The sequence below is a fragment of the Melanostigma gelatinosum genome (assembly GCF_949748355.1).
Source record: "Melanostigma gelatinosum genome assembly, chromosome: 14".
NCBI classification, from domain to species: Eukaryota; Metazoa; Chordata; class Actinopteri; order Perciformes; family Zoarcidae; genus Melanostigma; species Melanostigma gelatinosum.
Genome location: NC_136647.1, coordinates 14,098,307 through 14,117,351, shown reverse-complemented (window position 1 = coordinate 14,117,351; position 19,045 = coordinate 14,098,307). Strand labels below are relative to the sequence as shown.

The window sequence follows — 19,045 nt, the reverse complement described above, 5'->3', positions numbered from 1 at the left end:
AATAGAATTTAAAATGTAAACTATACTGAACTGTACAATCTGATGCAATCCATGACAAGATCACCTCCCCTGTGACACGTGCTGAGAACAGTATAAGCTCAACAAATGCTGCATTTATCGCAGTGGTGTGGCAAAGGCTTGTGGTGCCCATGTTATTATGTGCACCTGCTTAAATAATTCACATTCTGTGTTTAGCCAGCCTGAATGCATCAGCTGTCTTCAAAATGCCTCTTCAGTGAGAAGCCGAGTCATGAGCTCATAAAATGTGATAAAGAATGTCCACAGGCCGAAAGCAAACTGACTTTCAGTTGATTGTTGATGCAGCACTTTGGTTGGGGGGGGGGGGGGGGGGGGGGGGGGATATGGCACGTGTGAATGTTAGCATAGAAAAAAGTTTATTCATGTTTCCTTGAGAAAAGTTAACGCCATGTTGTTTTAGCTAGACGTTTATGTGTGATGCCCAGGAAACCATGAGGGCAGTGCAAATATGGTCAAGTCTGATTTGCCCCTTTTCTATGGCAAGTCCAGCATGTTATTTTCCTCAAGGGCTTTCTGCGTCCTGTCATAAACCTCCCCGATGGCCTGAACCACTCTGTTCAGCACCGTGTTCAGCTCCCCCTGGTTCTGCACACACAGCAGCCTGAAGAAGAAAGCTCGCTCTGGCATGGCAATGAAGCCCAGCTCGGCGGCCCTGCGGACGAGCCAGGTGTGGTGGTTGGCGAGGGTGCTCTGGTAGGCCTCCCTGCACAGCTCCGAGGGGCTCCTCAGCCGGCCGGCCGCCGGCGTCTCAGCCAGCTTCTCCAGGAAGAGCTTTAGCCAAAGCAGAGCGCGATGCAGACGCAGAAGAGTCCTGCATCCAGACTCCGTCTGGTGGTGGAAGTCCACCAGTCCTTGGTTCAGCTCCACCCAGATCATGGAGCGCACAGAGTGATAAGCTCCGGCGTGCTGTGAGGCCTCCTTATCGTTCTTTGTCCCAGCCTCTCCGCTCACACTGTTTATTGAGTGTATATCTGGGCCCAGCTCTGCTTCAGGGTTCCCTTCTGACAACAGGGCCAGTTGACGGATTATGGAAGTCTTGCTTTCAATCTCTTTAGATATCAGTCCCACCATGGGGCCCAGCGCCCCCATAAACCTGGAGGAGTAAACCCAGAACAAGATGAATCATCTTACAGAGTCCAGCATGCCATAAACCGTAAATTGCTTCTTTCCTTCCATAAATGAATCTACCGCTCCTGCTTCATCTGATGAGTTTACCTCACAAGCTCGTCCCAGCTGGACAGATATGGCTGCATTAGCACGTCCGAGGTGTAGGCCGGTGCAGCCAGCAGGTGGGAGTGCAGGAGGGACACCTGGAAGGTCTGACCGGGGCACCCCTCGATGACCTGGGGGCCCTCAGCCCCATCGGCCTCACTGCTGTTGTACAGCTGGTTAAACTGACAGTAGGGGGGAAGGGCGGTATGTGAGTGTGGGGCCGATTGACGGGGGACAAAGAAAGGGAGAAAGCGGAAGTGATTCACTGCATCCAAATTAGCCATCTGCTTTACAAAATCAGCCTCATGGAGGAAATGTAGCGAGTGAGGAAATGCTTTATAATCTGTGTGTAGTCTTACCGTGTTCACCTGATTATATCCTTTCAAACAAGAATCCCAGTGGTAATCCAAACCTCCCTCTGCAGTGAGACATTATGAAGAGAAGCGGTGAGTGTTTGATTACCGAGACGTTTTTTTGTCTGATAATACTGCGACTCTGTTTCCAACACATTGTACGTTGCATGTGCATTCAACACATCAAAATTAAATATTTATTAGTTTGCATTTCCATATTAATTATGAAGAATTAAACCTGCAATAACTGATTTTTAGTTGTGAACACAATGTTGACGAATCCTGTTACTGTAATATAGATAAGTTATTTAGGCAACCAGCAGTTACAGAGCAACATTACTAAATCATTTGGAGTCATGTTTCTGGTCACCTGATGAATGTAAGTCTAACATTTACTCTGTTTTTAGCTCTGTTTTATGTCTCAGAAAATATCTGGCTCTTTAGCTGCTAAATGCTCCAATATGTTCACCAATAGTGTACCCTTGTCTGTGTGGTGTACAGAGGGTTTTTAGAGCTTTTTCACTTACAACCATTGCGTGCCACGGCTAAAAAACAACCTGTTTATAGAAGCTAAACAATGAGCTGAAACTCGCTATAAAGCTCCTTAAAGCTGAGATGAGCTGCAGATTCAGATACTAAGTATTTTTAGGTTCATTACAATGAGTGAGCCCTTTTTTGTAGGCTCATTAATTAATTATGTTGTCAAATATTATAGCTACTTTAAATAAGTAAGTATATAGTCTTATTAAAAAATTCTTGATTAATTCCACTTGAAGAAAAAAAAAAGGGAAATGCATTTTAATATAAATATGTAAGTAGATACCCCTCTAGTGGATTTTGAATTGTTTACATGTCTTATGACCGTGATGCTAACTTCAGTGGTTGGCCCACAGATAAAACTCTATGGGCCTGTGATTTGACGGCTTACCTGCCCGACTATCTAGCCGTCTAGTTAACCGCGTACCTGTGCACACTCATGGCTCTTCACCGGATCATTTTTTAAATAGCTTACTCTTTCTGGTTTCTCTACTGTTACCTACCCAAGTGTTTAAGATCATACAGCACATAGACGGAGAGAAAAACAAGGCAGAAAATAACATTCTTTTAACAGCAGGCCGTGATGTTGAGTTTTAATCCCTTTGAGCTCATTCCAGCCTGTGACAAAGATTTAAATTGTCTCAAAACACTGACTTCCTCAGCACACACCATGTGACCAAGACAAGCTGCTGGTATCAATTTTGGACCCCGTAAAAATCTCTAATGACATGCCTCCATTGACCCATGCACTAACCATTAGTATACTGTGGCAATACTATATAGCAGTGGTTCTCAAACTTCTTCTGTCGCGCCCCACTTAGGAGGAAGAAAAATGTTCATGCCCCACCGCCCCAACAAAATTGTAACAAAATGGTCCATGTTGAACTTTTATTGAAACAACATTTTGCGACTCCTCCGTCTGTGCTTTTTCAAATAATAGAATAAAGAAAATTGCAATCACTTTGAAGTAAACCAGATTGCTCCATCAGACAAAAACAAATAAAATGTGCAATCACTTTGTTAGAACAATGCAAATAAAGTTATAGCCGTGCAAAAAAGAACTACAATTTGGCAAAACATAGCTTATTGTAATTGGCTGCAATTAACCTGTTTTGCACTAAACATCTTTTCAAGATAACAATAAAGTGCAACCTGTGAAAAACAAAACAAGTTTCATACTATCTGCAGCTAGTTTTCAGACATAAAACACAGACTGGTCTCTCCTCATCTTCTATCGCGTTCACTGTGAAACCCAGAGCAAGAGAGGCGTCATCATATGTTCTTCTTGGCTGCTTGCTGTTCATCTCGGATGCATCGCTTGCGGTTGCTTTTCTGTTCCCGCCTGCCAAATGTCTCTTCATTACTACGGCATTACTAAGCCACACACGTGAGTCGCCAAGGATCATGGCCTTCGCGCAAGCGTAACCTGTTAACGGCGTAACGTAAACATTTACACGAAAGTACAGGCATTTCACCATGTATCAATTACTTAAAAAAAATAATTCCGAAAATAACTGACATGAAAAGCCCCTTCACACTGATATACTAGAGGTCTATATATTGGTATATTGAATTCAGCTTACTGAGGTCAAACTACTCCACACTTTGATTTGTTTAGAAGTATCACCTGTCAGGAGGCCTCTGCAGGTCTCCAGACCACACAGGCAAGGAACAGGTGTATCCAACCACCTTACAGCCAAAAGCCATCAAATCTGCCAGTGCTCCTCTACATGACTCATAAACATAAAAGCCCTTAAACTGCTTACCAGATTTTTGTTCCCATGTGAAAAACTATTTACGTTTTATTTATATATAAATATATGTAGACTTTTGGATTGAAAAGGAACCATTACATTTATTTATTTTCTTATATTAAACAATACTTATTTTTGTCTTATGTGCTGTACTTTATTATTGTCATTCTATACTTTTTAATATGAATATATAAATATATATTTGTCAAATAGTCCAACGATTCCCACAATAAAATACCAAGAGTTTGGAGCTGTTTTGCGTTATAAACCTTTAGATGTCATCATGTCCCAAGAATCGTCATCATGTTTAAAAAGTCTTTATTTAGGCACTACTTTATCTGATGTGACTTAAATAGCTCGTGTAAAAAAAAAAAGTCACTGTATCATTCCACAGTCCAAAAACATGTCAAATCACACGTAGAAATACTTCTGTTATGTTGTTAAATTTCTGAGCATGAAGAGTGAGCACTAAGTGGTGTGACCATCATGCTTGATTCTGCAGCCACCGCACCATGTGACACATTCCTGACGAGGAGCGCATGCATTTCAAACAAGGGAGGGATTGTATGGATTATCAGCACACGATAGAAACCACACACACACACACACACACACACACACACACACACACACACACAGAAATACTCACGGATCCACAGGGAGCCGAAGAACAGCAGCAGGACTACGATAGCAGCAGCGGCCTTGCTCTTAACACCCATACTGAAGTCCAGTTTGGGGTCTGCCGGTCCCTCTCGCTTCTTTCTCTTTGTCCCTATATTTTAACTCCTCCGTGTCTCACAAGGGTCCTTGTCCCCTTGCACTGGCTGTCACCACAATTACTTCTTGCTGGACCGACCCCTGACTCCGACCCCCCGCTTCCCCCTTCCTCGCAAATCTTTCATACTCCTCCCCAAAACCTGAAATAAAAAGTTCTCTCACCCATTGTATCTCACAGAGGTAACGTTTAGCTCTATTTCACGGCATCTGTTCTCCCCCGCCGCACTGTTACAACTCAGCCTGCTGCCGCTCTTTATTTTTTAGGTTTTCCTTTGGCTTTCTTTTGATTCACGTCTTTCTTCTTTCCTGCCTTTGTTTCTGACTGATTTTCAAGCTGCCTGTCTCTTGGGGTGTTGCTCAATCTGAGAGTCCAAAGATCAGCCACTGGCTGATAATGCAGAGCCAACTCAGCTTGTCCGCGACCGCCAGTAACCCCCTTCCTCCAGATTCATCTTCTATAAGCGCTATATTCCTGGTCAGTTCGAGTAAACACTTGCTCCGTCTCCTCTCCTCCCTCCTCCCTCTCCCTCTCTTTCTGTCTCTCTCGCTCTACAACTTATTCACACACACCATTAGCAGCACAAACACAGCTACCACACACAACAGTGCTGACACACATTTCAGTTGGTTTAAATGGGAGTATAACATGAAACGTATCTCAGGACACTCAATGTATACAAATGTATGTTTCCCCACTCTAATATCTTTATTGAAACCTGTAATGATTTAAAAAGCAGATTGTGTTGTCCCACAATCTGCAATTGGCTGACAAGAGCGATGTGTGATACCAGATCCACGTTTGTCAATGAATAACAAAGTCTGACCAATCTTATTCTAGCTGAGACGGCCAAATGAACAAAGATGTCCATTCACGCTAATCTAATTCTAGATATGACAAAGACACCTGCTGTTCTACAAAACATAGTGGGAAACTATTTTATAAAGAAGAATATCTAATTTCCTTTCCCTTGTCACATCCTTTACAAAAGTTGATTCATATTCTACATCCTTCTGAATTTCTAATTGCTTATTATTCAGAGATGAAATCCGATTGTTGGAGTCCAAAGTCCGAGACATGTCAGTAAAACTGGATTGAAGACGTAGTGCATGAAGGGTGTTCCCATGATTATCACCTCTGATAGTGATAATCATGGGAACACCCATCGCTATCACTGGGTTTGCCGTCTCTGCTGCGGGGGAAGTTGAACAATGATTAAACTCCACACTCAAGCCAAAACCACATGTGTGCTCCTGAAGAGGGACTTAACAATGGTATTTTGCAGTGGAGGAGCGGGAAAATGGCATTAATTACTTGGCTGGGAGGGGCTGGTCATGGGGCTTTTACTATGTGCAACCAATGAACGAGCCCATTTTAAATAGGCAACAACTGACAAGGGAATACTGTGAATCCATGTGAAAACATGTGATAATCTCACTATGATAATTTTAAAATAGATATAGTCCTTCAAAAATGTATGTTTGGTTAAAAAAAGAAGAAGCAGAAAGCTGTCTGCTTGACATGGCGCACAGGTGCAAAGTACTTAGTAGACTAAGCACATGGAACATGTGACTCCACGCTGTTCGACTTCATTTATGTACGGGGGTTCAGTAGAGCAGCAAAGAGGTGTTTTGTCACTGTCAGATAAAATCACACTGGATTCTCCATCAGCTTCTGTACAAAAGTTAGAGAAACGCATTAAGAGAGTCAAAACATTTGATCACATGATCTTCTTTTTTTTCCTAGGCTTCATCATTTTTTGTTTAAATTTAAGTACACGATTGTTACTGATTGTTGTGGATGTGACCTTGTGGGCTGAGGTACACCCGTGAACCTCCATTGGCAACAAGCTCTTGACATTTTATGTAAATCCCTAAACAGAGGATTACATCGTGAGAGTGAACGATTCATTTTAAGACGTTTACCGAGAGGAGTAAATAGAGGAGTAAAATTACAGCTCTTGGTCCAACCGCATTTACGTACAATGTTTGTGAACCACATGCTTCATTGGATGTAACTATATTTATAGCACTTGTTATCCAAAAAAAACCAGCATATCTGTCTGACATTTAGCACAGGGAGGCCTCCTTATCAGTTGTTTTAAAAGAACTGCCAAATATCATTGGTTGGAGTTGAGAGAAATTCTTGGCTTCAGCTGTGCAGAGTAAGAAGAGTAAACACTGGACTTCACCCAGACTGGGTGTAGTGGGAAAATGTGACCGAAACCGTATGCTGACAGGCTTCTTTATCTTATAATTCTCCCTTGTTTGGCTGAATCTAAAATGCCTGTTTTTTTGCTCTGCTCTGTGAGTGGACAGATCCAGCCATTCATCCGTCTCTGAGCTCTCAACCGAACTGAACTGAGTGTGAGACATATAATCTGCCTTCTGGAGGCTCCAGTTACCTTAAAGAAGCTCATCTCTGTTTCCCCAACTGTATATTTAGAAGTACATCACATACTGTGCAACTCACATGGCACATTCCAAAAATCAAGTCTGTTGCCCTTGTCCCTGCAGAGTGGCACTACTTCTATTACTCACAGTACTAATTATAAGAGCAAATTTAGTCTCTGGATTTGAAATGATTGAAACGTCACGGTTGTCTGGCTGGTTTGTTCTTTTTGGAGTTACTTTTGTAGCCAGATCCACTCCTGTTGCAAAAGAAGTTCTCCGACAAATCTTAAAGCCGTTCCAAGTCTCCAAGGAGTTTTATGAGCCTTGTCCGCCTCACTCCGTCGCTCCTGGAGTCCTGCTGTTGAAGGGCTCTGCGGTATGTACTCCAGACACACAGCACCTCGCTGCACCCAAGGGTGTACGTATCTCCATGTTGTTTTTGTTGTTTTCTTTGCTCCATCTGAAACACAGATCCACGTATTCTATTAAGACATTACACATAAATGCAGGACAAATATGCAAAGTCAGCATTACTATGAAAACATGTCAATCTATGACATGTATCAAACTAGAATTATTAAAATCAAAAACAATTTATAGGACTAATACAGGGGTATTGGATATTCATCATATTTGAGTTAAACAGCATAAAATCGAACTGTCGCCCACATTTTGTCATGAAAGTACTTTAAATAACTGGCATCGCCTCAGATAGTTGTTGTCTAATGATCGTGATGATGATTATTGTGGGTGGTGACCGCAGTGTGACTTGAAGTCCTGGTTTAGTGATTCCCAGCTGCTATGAAATCTGAGCCATGGATAGCAACAGCCGGGGTGGGCGACAGTCGGGGCGTTCGGTCGAGGGATTTAGGGCTCTTCCTCTCAGTCTTCACTCTCTCTCTCGCTCTCTCTCAAACTTAATATGTAGATTGAGTGCAGTGCCGTGCAGTGGAGTGGTCTTGGGACGTGATGGCAGCACGCAGGTTGTGGATATTTTTTGGAGTCGTAGCTGTTCTCGGGACTTTAATGGTTCAGGGTAAGTGGCGTCGTGTCAAACCTTTGGCACATCCTCATCGACTGGCTGGCTTCCTTTTTAGAGCAAAAGGCCTGATGATCGGCAGAAGATCAGCGTTCAGAGAGACAACAGGCTCTAAAACTCTTACTACATTGTTTGGGATACCAGAGAAAACTTACTTTAGACCCTTCGGGAAAACTTGTTAAAACTTCAACACACATACTCTTGTAAATCATTGAATTTGTGTCGATTATACACAGTTTTGACTATTTTGTAATTTTCCTTCTGTTGATCTGAAAGCATACATACAGTTAATCTTTAATATTTTACATACTGCTATATGGGAGACATAAACTGGCTTTTTGTTGACATCCGTGCACGACACCATGCACTTAATTTGTCGACTTGCATGACTTTGTAACACATGTAGCATACAAGGCAAACCCGATATAAAACATGTTTGGGTTTTTATCTCTTCTCGCATACAGTAAGTGCGCTGTCCACAGGGATCCTCTGTTCCATAACCTGTCCCATGATTAAGTATTGCTTTGAGTAAAGTCAATGCAGTTAATAGGCAGAGCGTCATCTGTGCTTTGTCCTGAGAGCAGCAGTACCGGAGTGTGTAAAGCTGTTCTGATGACATTCTGCAACAGGAAGGTACCAGACGCTGTAGTGGAAGCAGAAGTGAGAGCCTCGGTGTGATGGAAGTTTGAAAAGATACGATTCTACAAATCCATTTGGCCACTCAGGAGGGAAGAGGTGTGACGAGTTGCTCTCGACAGCTGTAGACAAATCTCCTGTCCATCTTCTTGGCAGAGGTCACCGGAGTAGTTTAAACATTCCTCAGTGACGAGGTGCCGGCATGCACGAGACAGACCCTGAAATGTAGACTTCTGGAAAGCATTCATTAGGATGCTGGAAATAGGAGTGAGGACGTCCAGGAGGAACAATGCAGACGCTCTCCTAGACAAGCTTTCTACGCTCTTACTGATAAACACATTGTTGTTGTGATTCACTTATCAAATTGACAATATCACTGTCAAATGCAAAACTTTATTTGAGGCCATTTGATCTCTATACACTTAGAGCAACAGCTGTACTTACAATCTTGATATTAATTAACTCAATCAAGGTGCAAAGTTAGTTCTGATATGAGGAATGAACTCTTCTCCTTGTGTCCTCATCGAGTGATGATCACACAGCGATGTGTAGTGGACTGGAAAGCATCTGACTGCTAACAGGCCTTGCTGCAAGATGGACAAACTCTTAACGCATAAATAGGAGTGTGCATTGGACAACACACTCAACTAGGGTGAGCTCGGTTTGCCTTTACCCTAGTCAAACAGTGAAGTTGTAATGTTTACCTAGTGGCCATGTTGTCCTGACCTACTGTGTGGCCTGCACTCTGGTCACCTTAAAGGGTCTGCTCAGGTGAACCACATATATTTTCTCACTCACAGCTAGTGCTATTTCGCAATTATATCTGCCAAAGTTACGAGATATCCGATCCATTTGACCATTTTGATCAGCACTGCATTCCCTCAGTGGTCACCTGCAGGCTATGTTGCTGTTGGGATTTAATAGAGCGTGTTTGGGTTATCAGCATTTAAGAAACTGAATTCTTGACATCAATAGAATTATTAATGTAAGTAACAATTATTAATGATTATTAATAACAACGGGGCACGACCCTGCGAACAGGGACCAATAACCAAACGATAAAACTAAGTCTCATAATTAGTGGTCACTCATAATGTCAATAGTCTGCGTATGACTACACATTCAGTGACAGTGAAGGGTTAAGTTCGTACACAAGGCTACTCCATACAGTTTCATTACACACATATGCACAAGTAATCACCGACGACTGCTCTTTAAAATATTACAGAGTTTATTAAATCAGAATAATAAATGATCAGATCAATTAATATTACAACCGCCAAATGCTATCATACAATTTGATATGCCTAATACCTAAACAAATGAATAAAATGGGGGAGAGTGTATGTATCTAGGTGAGGATGTATGTAGGTGTGTGTGTGTGTGTGTGTGTGTGTGTGTGTGTGTGTGTGTGTGTGTGTGTGTGTGTGTGTGTGTGTGTGTGTGTGTGTGTGTGTGTGTGTGTGTGTGTGTGTGTGTGTGTGAGTCTGTGTGTGAAGAGGGAGGGGCAATCTAAGAACTACAGCCAAGGACTACAAACCAAGATGGCGGACAAAATGGCTGAGAGGTGGCTATATGTAATCACCTGTGAGGCAATCGACTGCAAGGGGTTTCCCCAGGGGCATTAACTATGTGTGTGTGTTACGGGAGAGGAAGAAAGAAAAAGAAGGGAGAAAGCGACATGAATCAACTCTGTTGCGATGTTGTAAGGAGGATGAGTACGCTGGTCTTCTTATGCATAAGTATACCGCTGTCGTCTTGAACTGCCGGCAGCTTATGCACTGATAAGCCACGACTCTCAGCTCACTCACAGAGTCGAGTTAATGAAGAGAGAAATACCACACGAAGTGAAATAAAATAAATGAAAATAATCCCCAAACAAAACAGACCTTTATCACTGCGGTGAGATGAGCGTATTGTTTTCTTATCACATCTCTCAAGTGATAATACACAAACTCTACATCCACTCGCAGCGACGGATCTAATGCAGACAGTTACAGCAGTTAAGTACACAATACAGCGGAGCTCCGGGGTCCACGCTGATTACGCAACACCTTGATATCACGCAACAGGAACTTAACAGAACAAAATACGGGAATATCAACACATAAATGAATAACCTAGATTAAACTGAGGCTAAACTAAGCTATGCCCAGATACCATGAACCTTACTTGTAGAAGCTTCGGAAAAAAAAGGTCAGTCTCCGTGGAGGAATTGTTCAGTCCTCGAGGGGGGGGGGGGGGGGCTGCTTTTCAGCGCGGCGTTTGAACCGGCGCGGATTCGGTCCGTCGTGGCTCGCTCTGGAGCAAACGCAGGTCCGATCTGTTCTCGCTGCAGAGAGGACAGTTTTAACTTCGGTTGAGGCGACGTGGTCCGTGCGTCCTCCCGGGAATCGTCGGTCAGGAGAGGATTAGACGTCTTCCTGCCGGAATGTGTACACAAAAACAAAAAGCGGAGAACGGATCGCGGAAGTGATTCGTTCTGGCGGGATAAGGGGCCTTACTCAGAATAGAACACGGTTGTTTCGACCAGCGAAATGACATGTGACCTGACAGGGTTTGATGAGGGTTGAGGCCGCGGCTTCCTCGTGAGCCTGCGTCGCCAGCGTGATGCTGGAGCGAGGAGGCTGGAGCGAGGAGGCTGATGGGTCTTCATGTGGCCAGGGCGGACCCGGTGCGAAGAGGCAGAATCTCGCTGTGTTAGTGCTTATAAACCTGGTCTCACAAACAGTGGGGGGGCCTTTCTCGGCCAATGGAGGGTCAGCCTCAGGAAATGTCCGGAGCCGGGAGGTGTGGTCATTTGGGGTGGACATTCGCTCTGACTCCAGGTCAGAGATTTGTGAGGAAGGAAAGCATGGGAGGAGCTCAGCCAGCCAGGAGGTGGCGCCAGACCCCAACATTGCTTTCCCATCATCCCATTGTTTTTTAATGGGCTTTTGGTCAGGTGCCTGAAATATGGTTTGTGGTTAATAGAAGCTCAAGAGAGTTTAACGCTTTGTTCTACGATATGAAATCTGACGGAAGATACCCCGTGTTGTGAATTTTGAAGCTTTTAAGTGTTTTAAAAAAGGCGGTTGCAACCAAGTTGCTAAATAAGCCTACAACACATCATCACACCAACTCGTCCACTTTCACTGGCTCGTTGTCTATACTCGCGCTCATGCAACTGTGGTGAAGTTTGTTTACAGCCTAATTTGAACTTTTTGCTTCTGCCGATTGCATTCACGCTTCAGAAATCACAAAAGTGGTGTTTCATTGGTGAAGATTATCCTGCTAAACAAAATGTGTCATCATAAACGTTTTGTTTTTTTGCCACAGAGTTTATTTTCTGCAATAATCCCAAATCTAAAGTAAAAAATCCCCCTTTTTCTTTGAGGTAACCATTGGAAGGCTAACTTCCGGGGTTGGCCTTCAAAAATACGCCATCCCTGATCCGTGTGAGTTGAGTGAGACATCACATATTGTGTGTTTCTCACTCTACCATTGTAGACTGCATCCCTGTTTCCTAAAAAATTACATCCCCATACAACTATTCTGCATTCAGGCTGTAGTGCTAGTAATATTTAGTTTTGTGCTACAATGCCAGCATTGCTGTGGAAATGTGTCTTTGCAGCCGTCCATCATTCCCAGACTGTTCTCCTGTTATATACTTATTTTTGTAGATGGATACAAAAATCATGGAGTGCTATTCTACTGTATTATTATAGATATATTGTAGCAACACCAGAGCAGATGCAGTAGTAGTAGGCAAGGCTGTCAACTTTCTGTCTACATTTCAAAGACCTAAAGGGACGCTTCAGTGCTGCTGGATTTTGATGAAATACACAGGAATTGCACTTTTTGTTTTCCAATATTTAATCATGAACAACTGGCAAACCCTTGGAAAGTGAGAAGTCTCTCCAGTGTCATCACACCGCCCACTACACAGATTGTCCGACGGGAGAGTTACGATTATAGCTCGACGCTATGTGACATGTTTGTGCCTGATTGGACCAGGCAGACCTGGGGAGGAATCGATCACGGGGGACGACATCTTTACTGCTTCGTTGTATGTGTTGCATCTTTGCTTAATGATGGAATTGATGATTATTGTAGATGACCTGAGTGTGTGACTTAAAAGTGTCCTAGTTTCGAGTTTCCCAGCTGCTGTGTAATCTGAGCTACGGATAGTGACAGCTGGGAGGGAAGAGGCAATGTGTCGGAAATAACCTCTGCCTTAGTCCCTCTTCAAGTTTACACTGAAATATAGTGTAGCGGAGGAGGACAGACAGATCGCATTGTTGCCTTTTAATTAAGTGCCGTTTGAGCATCTTTAGGCCTACTAGTCTGTAGGCTCTTCACACACACAGAGATGGGCAAAGATACATCAAAATACCCCTCAAATAAATGTATCAAAATCAAATACAAAATACTGGTGCCAGAAAATGTAATAAAATACAATACATGTATTTTGTATTTAAAATACAGGAAATACTTTTTTCTGGATTTTCCGTTTTCTCACAATTTGAGCATCCAGGTTTGGGCTATATGTACACAAAGCTCTGGTGAACCCCACAAAAAGGAAGAACAGTCACAGACATGTTGTCCACCTGGCCAACTGTAGAATGTATGAAATAATAAAAATAAGAATACTTTCACAATATGCCTTTTTAAATAAAATAAATTGGATATTTTATGTTTTTTTAACAAATGGACATCTACTGTCATAGCCTGGCTAACTGTGAACTGTATTATCTGCCAGTAATTGATATGGCATTATGACATCCACATTGAGAAGATACAGCATAACTTGTAATTCAGTGCAAGATTAGATGGTCAGACGTCTCTTGATCATGAACATACAAGCTCCCAATCTCCCTCTTCCTATATAGCTCGCTACTCGACTGATAAGTTAACTTGCTAAACACTGGCTATGCACTAGCCTAGACAGCATGCTAGCGTCATTAGCATGTTAGCATTGATTGCTAGCTTGATATTATACCCATCACCATGTATATAGACAGCATGCTAGTGTCATTAGCATCGATTGCTAGCTTGATATTATAACCATCACCATGTATATACAATAGGCGATGTAGCCAGACCCAGACATAAATTATACATCAAGCTGGTTGACATCTGTCACACTCGGATACAATATTTACCTTGACAGACAATCCATTGAACTGGAAGATCTGAAGACTGAACTCGTGAACTGTTTTTTGATTGGTGGAGAAAGTATTCTGAGTATTTTAAATCCAAAATGACTCCACTCTAAAGTATTTTGTTACAAATTACATTCGATTTTTTTATCGGCCCTATCAAATACAAATTACAAAATACTCAAAGTAATTGAAATACGTATTTCAACGACAAGTAATAGAAATACTGCCCATCTCTGCACGCACATGATATCACATGTCAAGTTGGCTTAAGACGTTTGTGTTAAACATACAGTATAGGTGCTTCTAAGTACATACAAAAATAACGTATTTTGCATCTGCACTTCCTTTACTCCACATTGTCAAGAGCATTTTTCTTTAATGATCTCAAAAGCGACTATTCAATCAACTGTGGACAAGATTGGAAGGCAATGACAACATTTGTGATCGCAGGGTGTCAGTGTTAATATTTGAGAGTACAGATATACACATTTAAATAAACGGACCCAAACTTAGTTTACCTGCCTTTCAGACTGAATACTATTTAAGATGTGTCTCCCCCCTCCTGTCATGAAATATGAATCAGACGTAATTCCATCACACCAGCAGGTAAACTCACTCCATTTCTCATCTTTGTTTTCATGCAGTGCAGTGCAATGAGGAGTCCATCCTGATCCGCGACTTGTTCAAAGGCTACAACAAGAATATTCGTCCAGTGGTTCACCCTGAAGACAAGCTGGACATTCACATCAAGCTGACCCTCACTAACCTCATCTCCCTGGTGAGAGCTCTCTCTTGTTGCATCAAAGCCTGGCTGCAACACTGCCAAACAGCTCATTTACATCTACAGCTCAAATATTCACACTGCTTCTTCACTTCTACCGCAGAACGAAAAGGAGGAGACTCTTACGACTAATGTGTGGATTGAGATTGTGAGTTTTCCCTCTCTTCATATTGATATGTTTTTGTGTCTTTTGTACAAATCCTGGTCAAACTTTTGGGAGTAAAGTTCATTTTACCTTGCGGACTCTGTCCTGCTCCCTCATTCAGCCCTCGGCTGTGTCTCGTTTTTTAATGTCACTGTTGACCTTTCTCTCAAATGTCATCGACAGCAATGGCCTGATTATCGCCTTGCCTGGAACAAGTCTAACTATTATGACATTGAAGTTATTCGTGTTCCCTGCAAGACTGTTTGGCTCCCTGACATTGTCCTGGAGAACAAGTAAGGCAGTGACATCGTGCATTTTTCCCTCGCCTGCAGTGTCATCATACATAATCTAGTCTGATGTCAGCTGTTTCTGTTCTTTACCCTCAATCTCTGCAGCATAGATGGCAAGTTTGATGTGGCTTACTACGCCAATGTGTTGGTCTACAGCACCGGTTGGATGTACTGGCTGCCTCCTGCTATCTATCGCAGCACTTGTGCCATTGAGATCACCTTCTTCCCATTTGATTATCAAAACTGCACACTAGCATTCAGGTGAGGAACAATTATATCATTCCAATATATAAACTATATATATTTGTTGGTTTGTTTTATTTCATACATGGAGCCTGCATGGGTTAAACAGGCTCCATGTATGATGTAATTATACGTGGAGCAAACCCCAATGTGGGCTACAAACATGCTCATAGAACTGGAGTTACATCCAGGTAACAACCGTTTTCTCTTCTGTTCTATCGTCCTTGCCACGACCCCTAGATCCCAGACGTACAGTGCCAATGAAGTGGACCTCATCTTGGCTAAAGGAGATACAGGCGAGATTATTGAGTGGGTGGACATCGACCCCGCGGCTTTCACAGGTACAGTACGTCCGCATTCAACACTCTAATTTCCAAAGCACACAATTCCTCTCCAGCTTATTCTGTCTTCACCCATCAGAGAATGGCGAGTGGGCCATCGTCCATCGTCCAGGCAGGAAGATGATCAACACACGGTACACCCCAGATGACCTAGAGTATCAGGAGATCTTGTTCAATTTGGTCATCCAAAGGAAGCCCCTCTTCTACGTCATCAACATCATCCTGCCCTGCTCCCTCATCTCCTCGGTGGTGGTGCTAGCCTACTTCCTACCTGCACAAGGTCAGTGAAGCTGTTGTCTAATTCCCTACAGCTGTTAGATTATTATTGTTTCAGATGAGGCGATATTGCAATAATGTTGTAAAATACAAAGTGTCATAATGTTGGACTTTGGACATAAAACAAAATAATGATTCATTCTAGTTACTCTTATTCTGACCAATAAAAAACAGACCAGAATTAAAGGGTATTTTTTTTTATTGACTCTTCTTATATAAGCAATAAAACAGAGTAAGTATAGTCAGTAAGTATGTTCCGAAGAGAACACTCTTTGCAGATTTGTTTGCAGTGTAACGTTTTATCATTATCCCTGTAGAATTATTTGCTATAATAAAGTGCCTGAGCACAGAGAATGTACTGAGAGTATTGGATCCCAAAGCTGGTATGTTTTTAATTTTTTAATTTGCTGTGTTCCTTTGTCTCCTAAGTCTCTGTTGTCTCCTCCACAGCCGGGGGACAAAAGTTGACCGTGTCCATCTCTGTCTTGCTGGCTCAGACTGTCTTCCTCTTTCTTATTGCCCAGAAGATCCCTGAGACGTCTCTCTCGGTCCCTCTCATCGGCAAGTGAGTCTGTGTGTGTTCTCTGCTGACCTCTGCTGGGCTTCTTTCTTTTCTTTAATCCATACAGTTTGAGTTTCCAACACAGATCTTCTCTTTGTTCGCCATCAGGTACCTGATCTTTGTCATGTCTGTCACTACTCTCATTGCCACTAATCAAATAGTGGTGCTGAACTTCTCCCTGCGTAGCCCCAGCACTCATACCATGTCAAATACCATCAAACATGTAAGTGTATTCTATGCAGCAGAATTGAGTCAAATTGCTCGATTGAAGCGTTATTTTGTGTCAACTTCCCATCTTCTTTGCCTCCCGCAGGTGTTCCTGGAAATGGTACCTCGCTTCCTGGGCATGCCCCCACTGGTGGATGACAGTGAGGTGACAACCGAGGTGAACGGCGTGAGGGAGCGGCGGCGCAGCTCCTTTGGCCTCATGCAGAGAGCAGAGGAATATGTACTGAAACAACCTCGCAGTGAAATGATGTTCGACAAACAAAGAGAGAGGCATGGTCTCACACGATCCATTGGTAAGATGTCTATTTTCAAACCTATGACCCATCTCTAAAATCTAACCAGCCATCAACGTTGTGGCTATACTATTCTGTCTGACTCTGGGTCTCCTTCCCCCCTAGTGGATAATATGGATCTCAGCAGCACAGCCAACCTGTATAAGAGTTTGGCTCAAGCTGCCCCCGAGATCAAGCAATGTGTGGATGCCTGCAACTTCATTGCTGAGAGTACGAAACAACAAAATAACATTGGATCTGTGAGTGTCACTTTAAACATTTAGCATCGATTTTGATTTCAATACATTTTTTTGAATATGTCTATTGATTTCATGTTTTCCTATCTATAATGGTCGGTTATCTTCATCCTTTAATCAATATTCACTTGATTTCCAAACACAGGAAATTGAAAACTGGGTATTGATTGGGAAGATGATCGACAAGGTGTGTTTCTGGGCTGCCATTCTCCTCTTCATCATCGGCACAGTGTGGATCTTCCTAACAGGACACTTCAACCGGGCGCCTGAATTTCCGTTTCCGGGGCAGAGCAAAAAATATGTTCCGAGTTAAAAAAAGACAACTACAAAAAATACCATTTTGCTCAGATGAAAGCTTTGCGAGGGTCACTGTGCCTCATGCTGTCGATAAGGCTGAGCGATCTTCCTCATTGAGTCCCAGGCTCAGATTCGGGGTCGCGTTAGCAGACTTTAATAACAGAGATTTAACAACAAATCTGTCTGTGTTCATGTTCATGTTCACAGCGCGGACTTCTCTTTGTGAACACTTGTCAGGCAGCTGAGGGTTTTTCATTCAAACCTTCAACTTAGTTAGAGCCAATTTCTTCATTTTAGTGCAAGTTCTTTGGGTGTATACAGTAAATGGGTGCAACAGGTTAGAAATAGTGATATTTTAATTCATAATAATAATCATCATCATCATTACCAAGTACAATCAATATTTGTTTTGTGGTATAAAAGAAGCAAGTTCGGACTTCAGGTCAGAGGTGTGTTTAAAAAAAAAATGCTGAATGTGTTTCCTCACCATGCTGAGGAAGTTATTTCTGTTGACGCGAAGAATTTTTCATACCAAAACTACGACGGCATTAGATACTGTATTGCATGGATCCATAAGCACATAGAACCGGATTCATAAATAGCAATAAAGAAGGTTATTTAACTGAATAAGTGATTTTATTTACACATGATGTGCTGAAGTTGTCAATCTTTCATGGGCTTTAAGAATCGTCCGTGTATCACACTGAAAAACATATCTGATAAAGCCTGGAGAAGTTTCCCTGCATGTACTTTGTCTTATATGTGGGGAGCCTGTACATGTAACTTGAGCCAGCCAACTCTGAATCAAAGCCTTATTCTTCTTACTTTGGCTTATTTATCAGAAAGTCTTGTTAGGGGTAGATGTCTTGGAGCGACATTGTCTTGATTCATTGTGCCATGCTTTTTTTTTTTTTAAATAAACATTTTATTTTGTGCATTGTGACTTGCTGAATCAATTTATTGCAAAGTGTAAGCTGTTAGAAAAACCCGCCTTCCATATAAAATGAAGAAAATCTAATCTTGAATTGTATGTCAAAGTAGTTGTGCATGTAGTACTTCACAAGCTACAGCCGATCGTACCATATGCATCTCAGAAAAGACAGGAAAAGACAATAAGCAGTCACCGCAGCATTGTGGTTAAAAATGCTTTTATTGCTGCTATTATTGTCACGTCTGTATCAACTGGATGCTTAAAAAACATACGGTTAATTATCTTAACATCTTGATGTATTATTTAAATCAGCATGTTCGGTGTCTGTGATGTGATACACTGCTGTGAATCATTTCTAAATCACTAGTTAGACTTTTGTGTGGTTGAACACTCCCATGTGGTGTGAACATGTATTACACCAAAGCAGAAAGGGCTTTTTTTCCCCAGTAACAGTGACACACTAGAAGTGTCTCAGACTGTTACCAATTTTTGCTTATATCTTGCAAGTATTTTTCTTTTATCCTATAGTTCATTTTACCA

The 19,045-nt window shown here is 42.2% G+C and overlaps 2 protein-coding genes across 3 annotated transcripts; one reads left to right on the top strand and one right to left on the bottom strand.

The window, feature by feature from the left end:
* Nucleotides 1-420: 420 nt before the first annotated feature.
* gltpd2b (glycolipid transfer protein domain containing 2b) lies at nucleotides 421-4,720 on the bottom strand. The gene is made up of 4 exons (XM_079283021.1): nucleotides 4,545-4,720; nucleotides 1,611-1,669; nucleotides 1,255-1,433; nucleotides 421-1,132 (listed from the first exon to the last, which is right to left on the bottom strand). Exons 1-4 carry the CDS (start codon nucleotides 4,612-4,614, stop codon nucleotides 514-516), a joined length of 927 nt encoding a protein of 308 aa, XP_079139147.1. The 5' UTR covers nucleotides 4,615-4,720; the 3' UTR covers nucleotides 421-513.
* A 2,613-nt stretch (nucleotides 4,721-7,333) lies between these two features.
* chrne (cholinergic receptor, nicotinic, epsilon) lies at nucleotides 7,334-18,511 on the top strand. Of its 2 annotated transcripts, XM_079284208.1 has the most exons (13): nucleotides 7,334-7,439; nucleotides 7,992-8,099; nucleotides 14,527-14,660; nucleotides 14,767-14,811; nucleotides 14,992-15,101; nucleotides 15,204-15,359; nucleotides 15,582-15,682; nucleotides 15,762-15,962; nucleotides 16,409-16,523; nucleotides 16,629-16,743; nucleotides 16,834-17,041; nucleotides 17,147-17,280; nucleotides 17,423-18,511. In XM_079284208.1, the coding sequence occupies exons 2-13, from the start codon at nucleotides 8,033-8,035 to the stop codon at nucleotides 17,588-17,590; spliced, it is 1,554 nt and encodes a 517-aa protein (XP_079140334.1). In that variant the 5' UTR covers nucleotides 7,334-7,439; nucleotides 7,992-8,032; the 3' UTR covers nucleotides 17,591-18,511. The 2 variants fall into 2 exon arrangements, with proteins under 2 accessions (XP_079140334.1, XP_079140333.1); XM_079284207.1 differs by lacking the exon at nucleotides 7,334-7,439 and having other exon boundaries at nucleotides 7,906-8,099.
* Nucleotides 18,512-19,045: the final 534 nt, after the last annotated feature.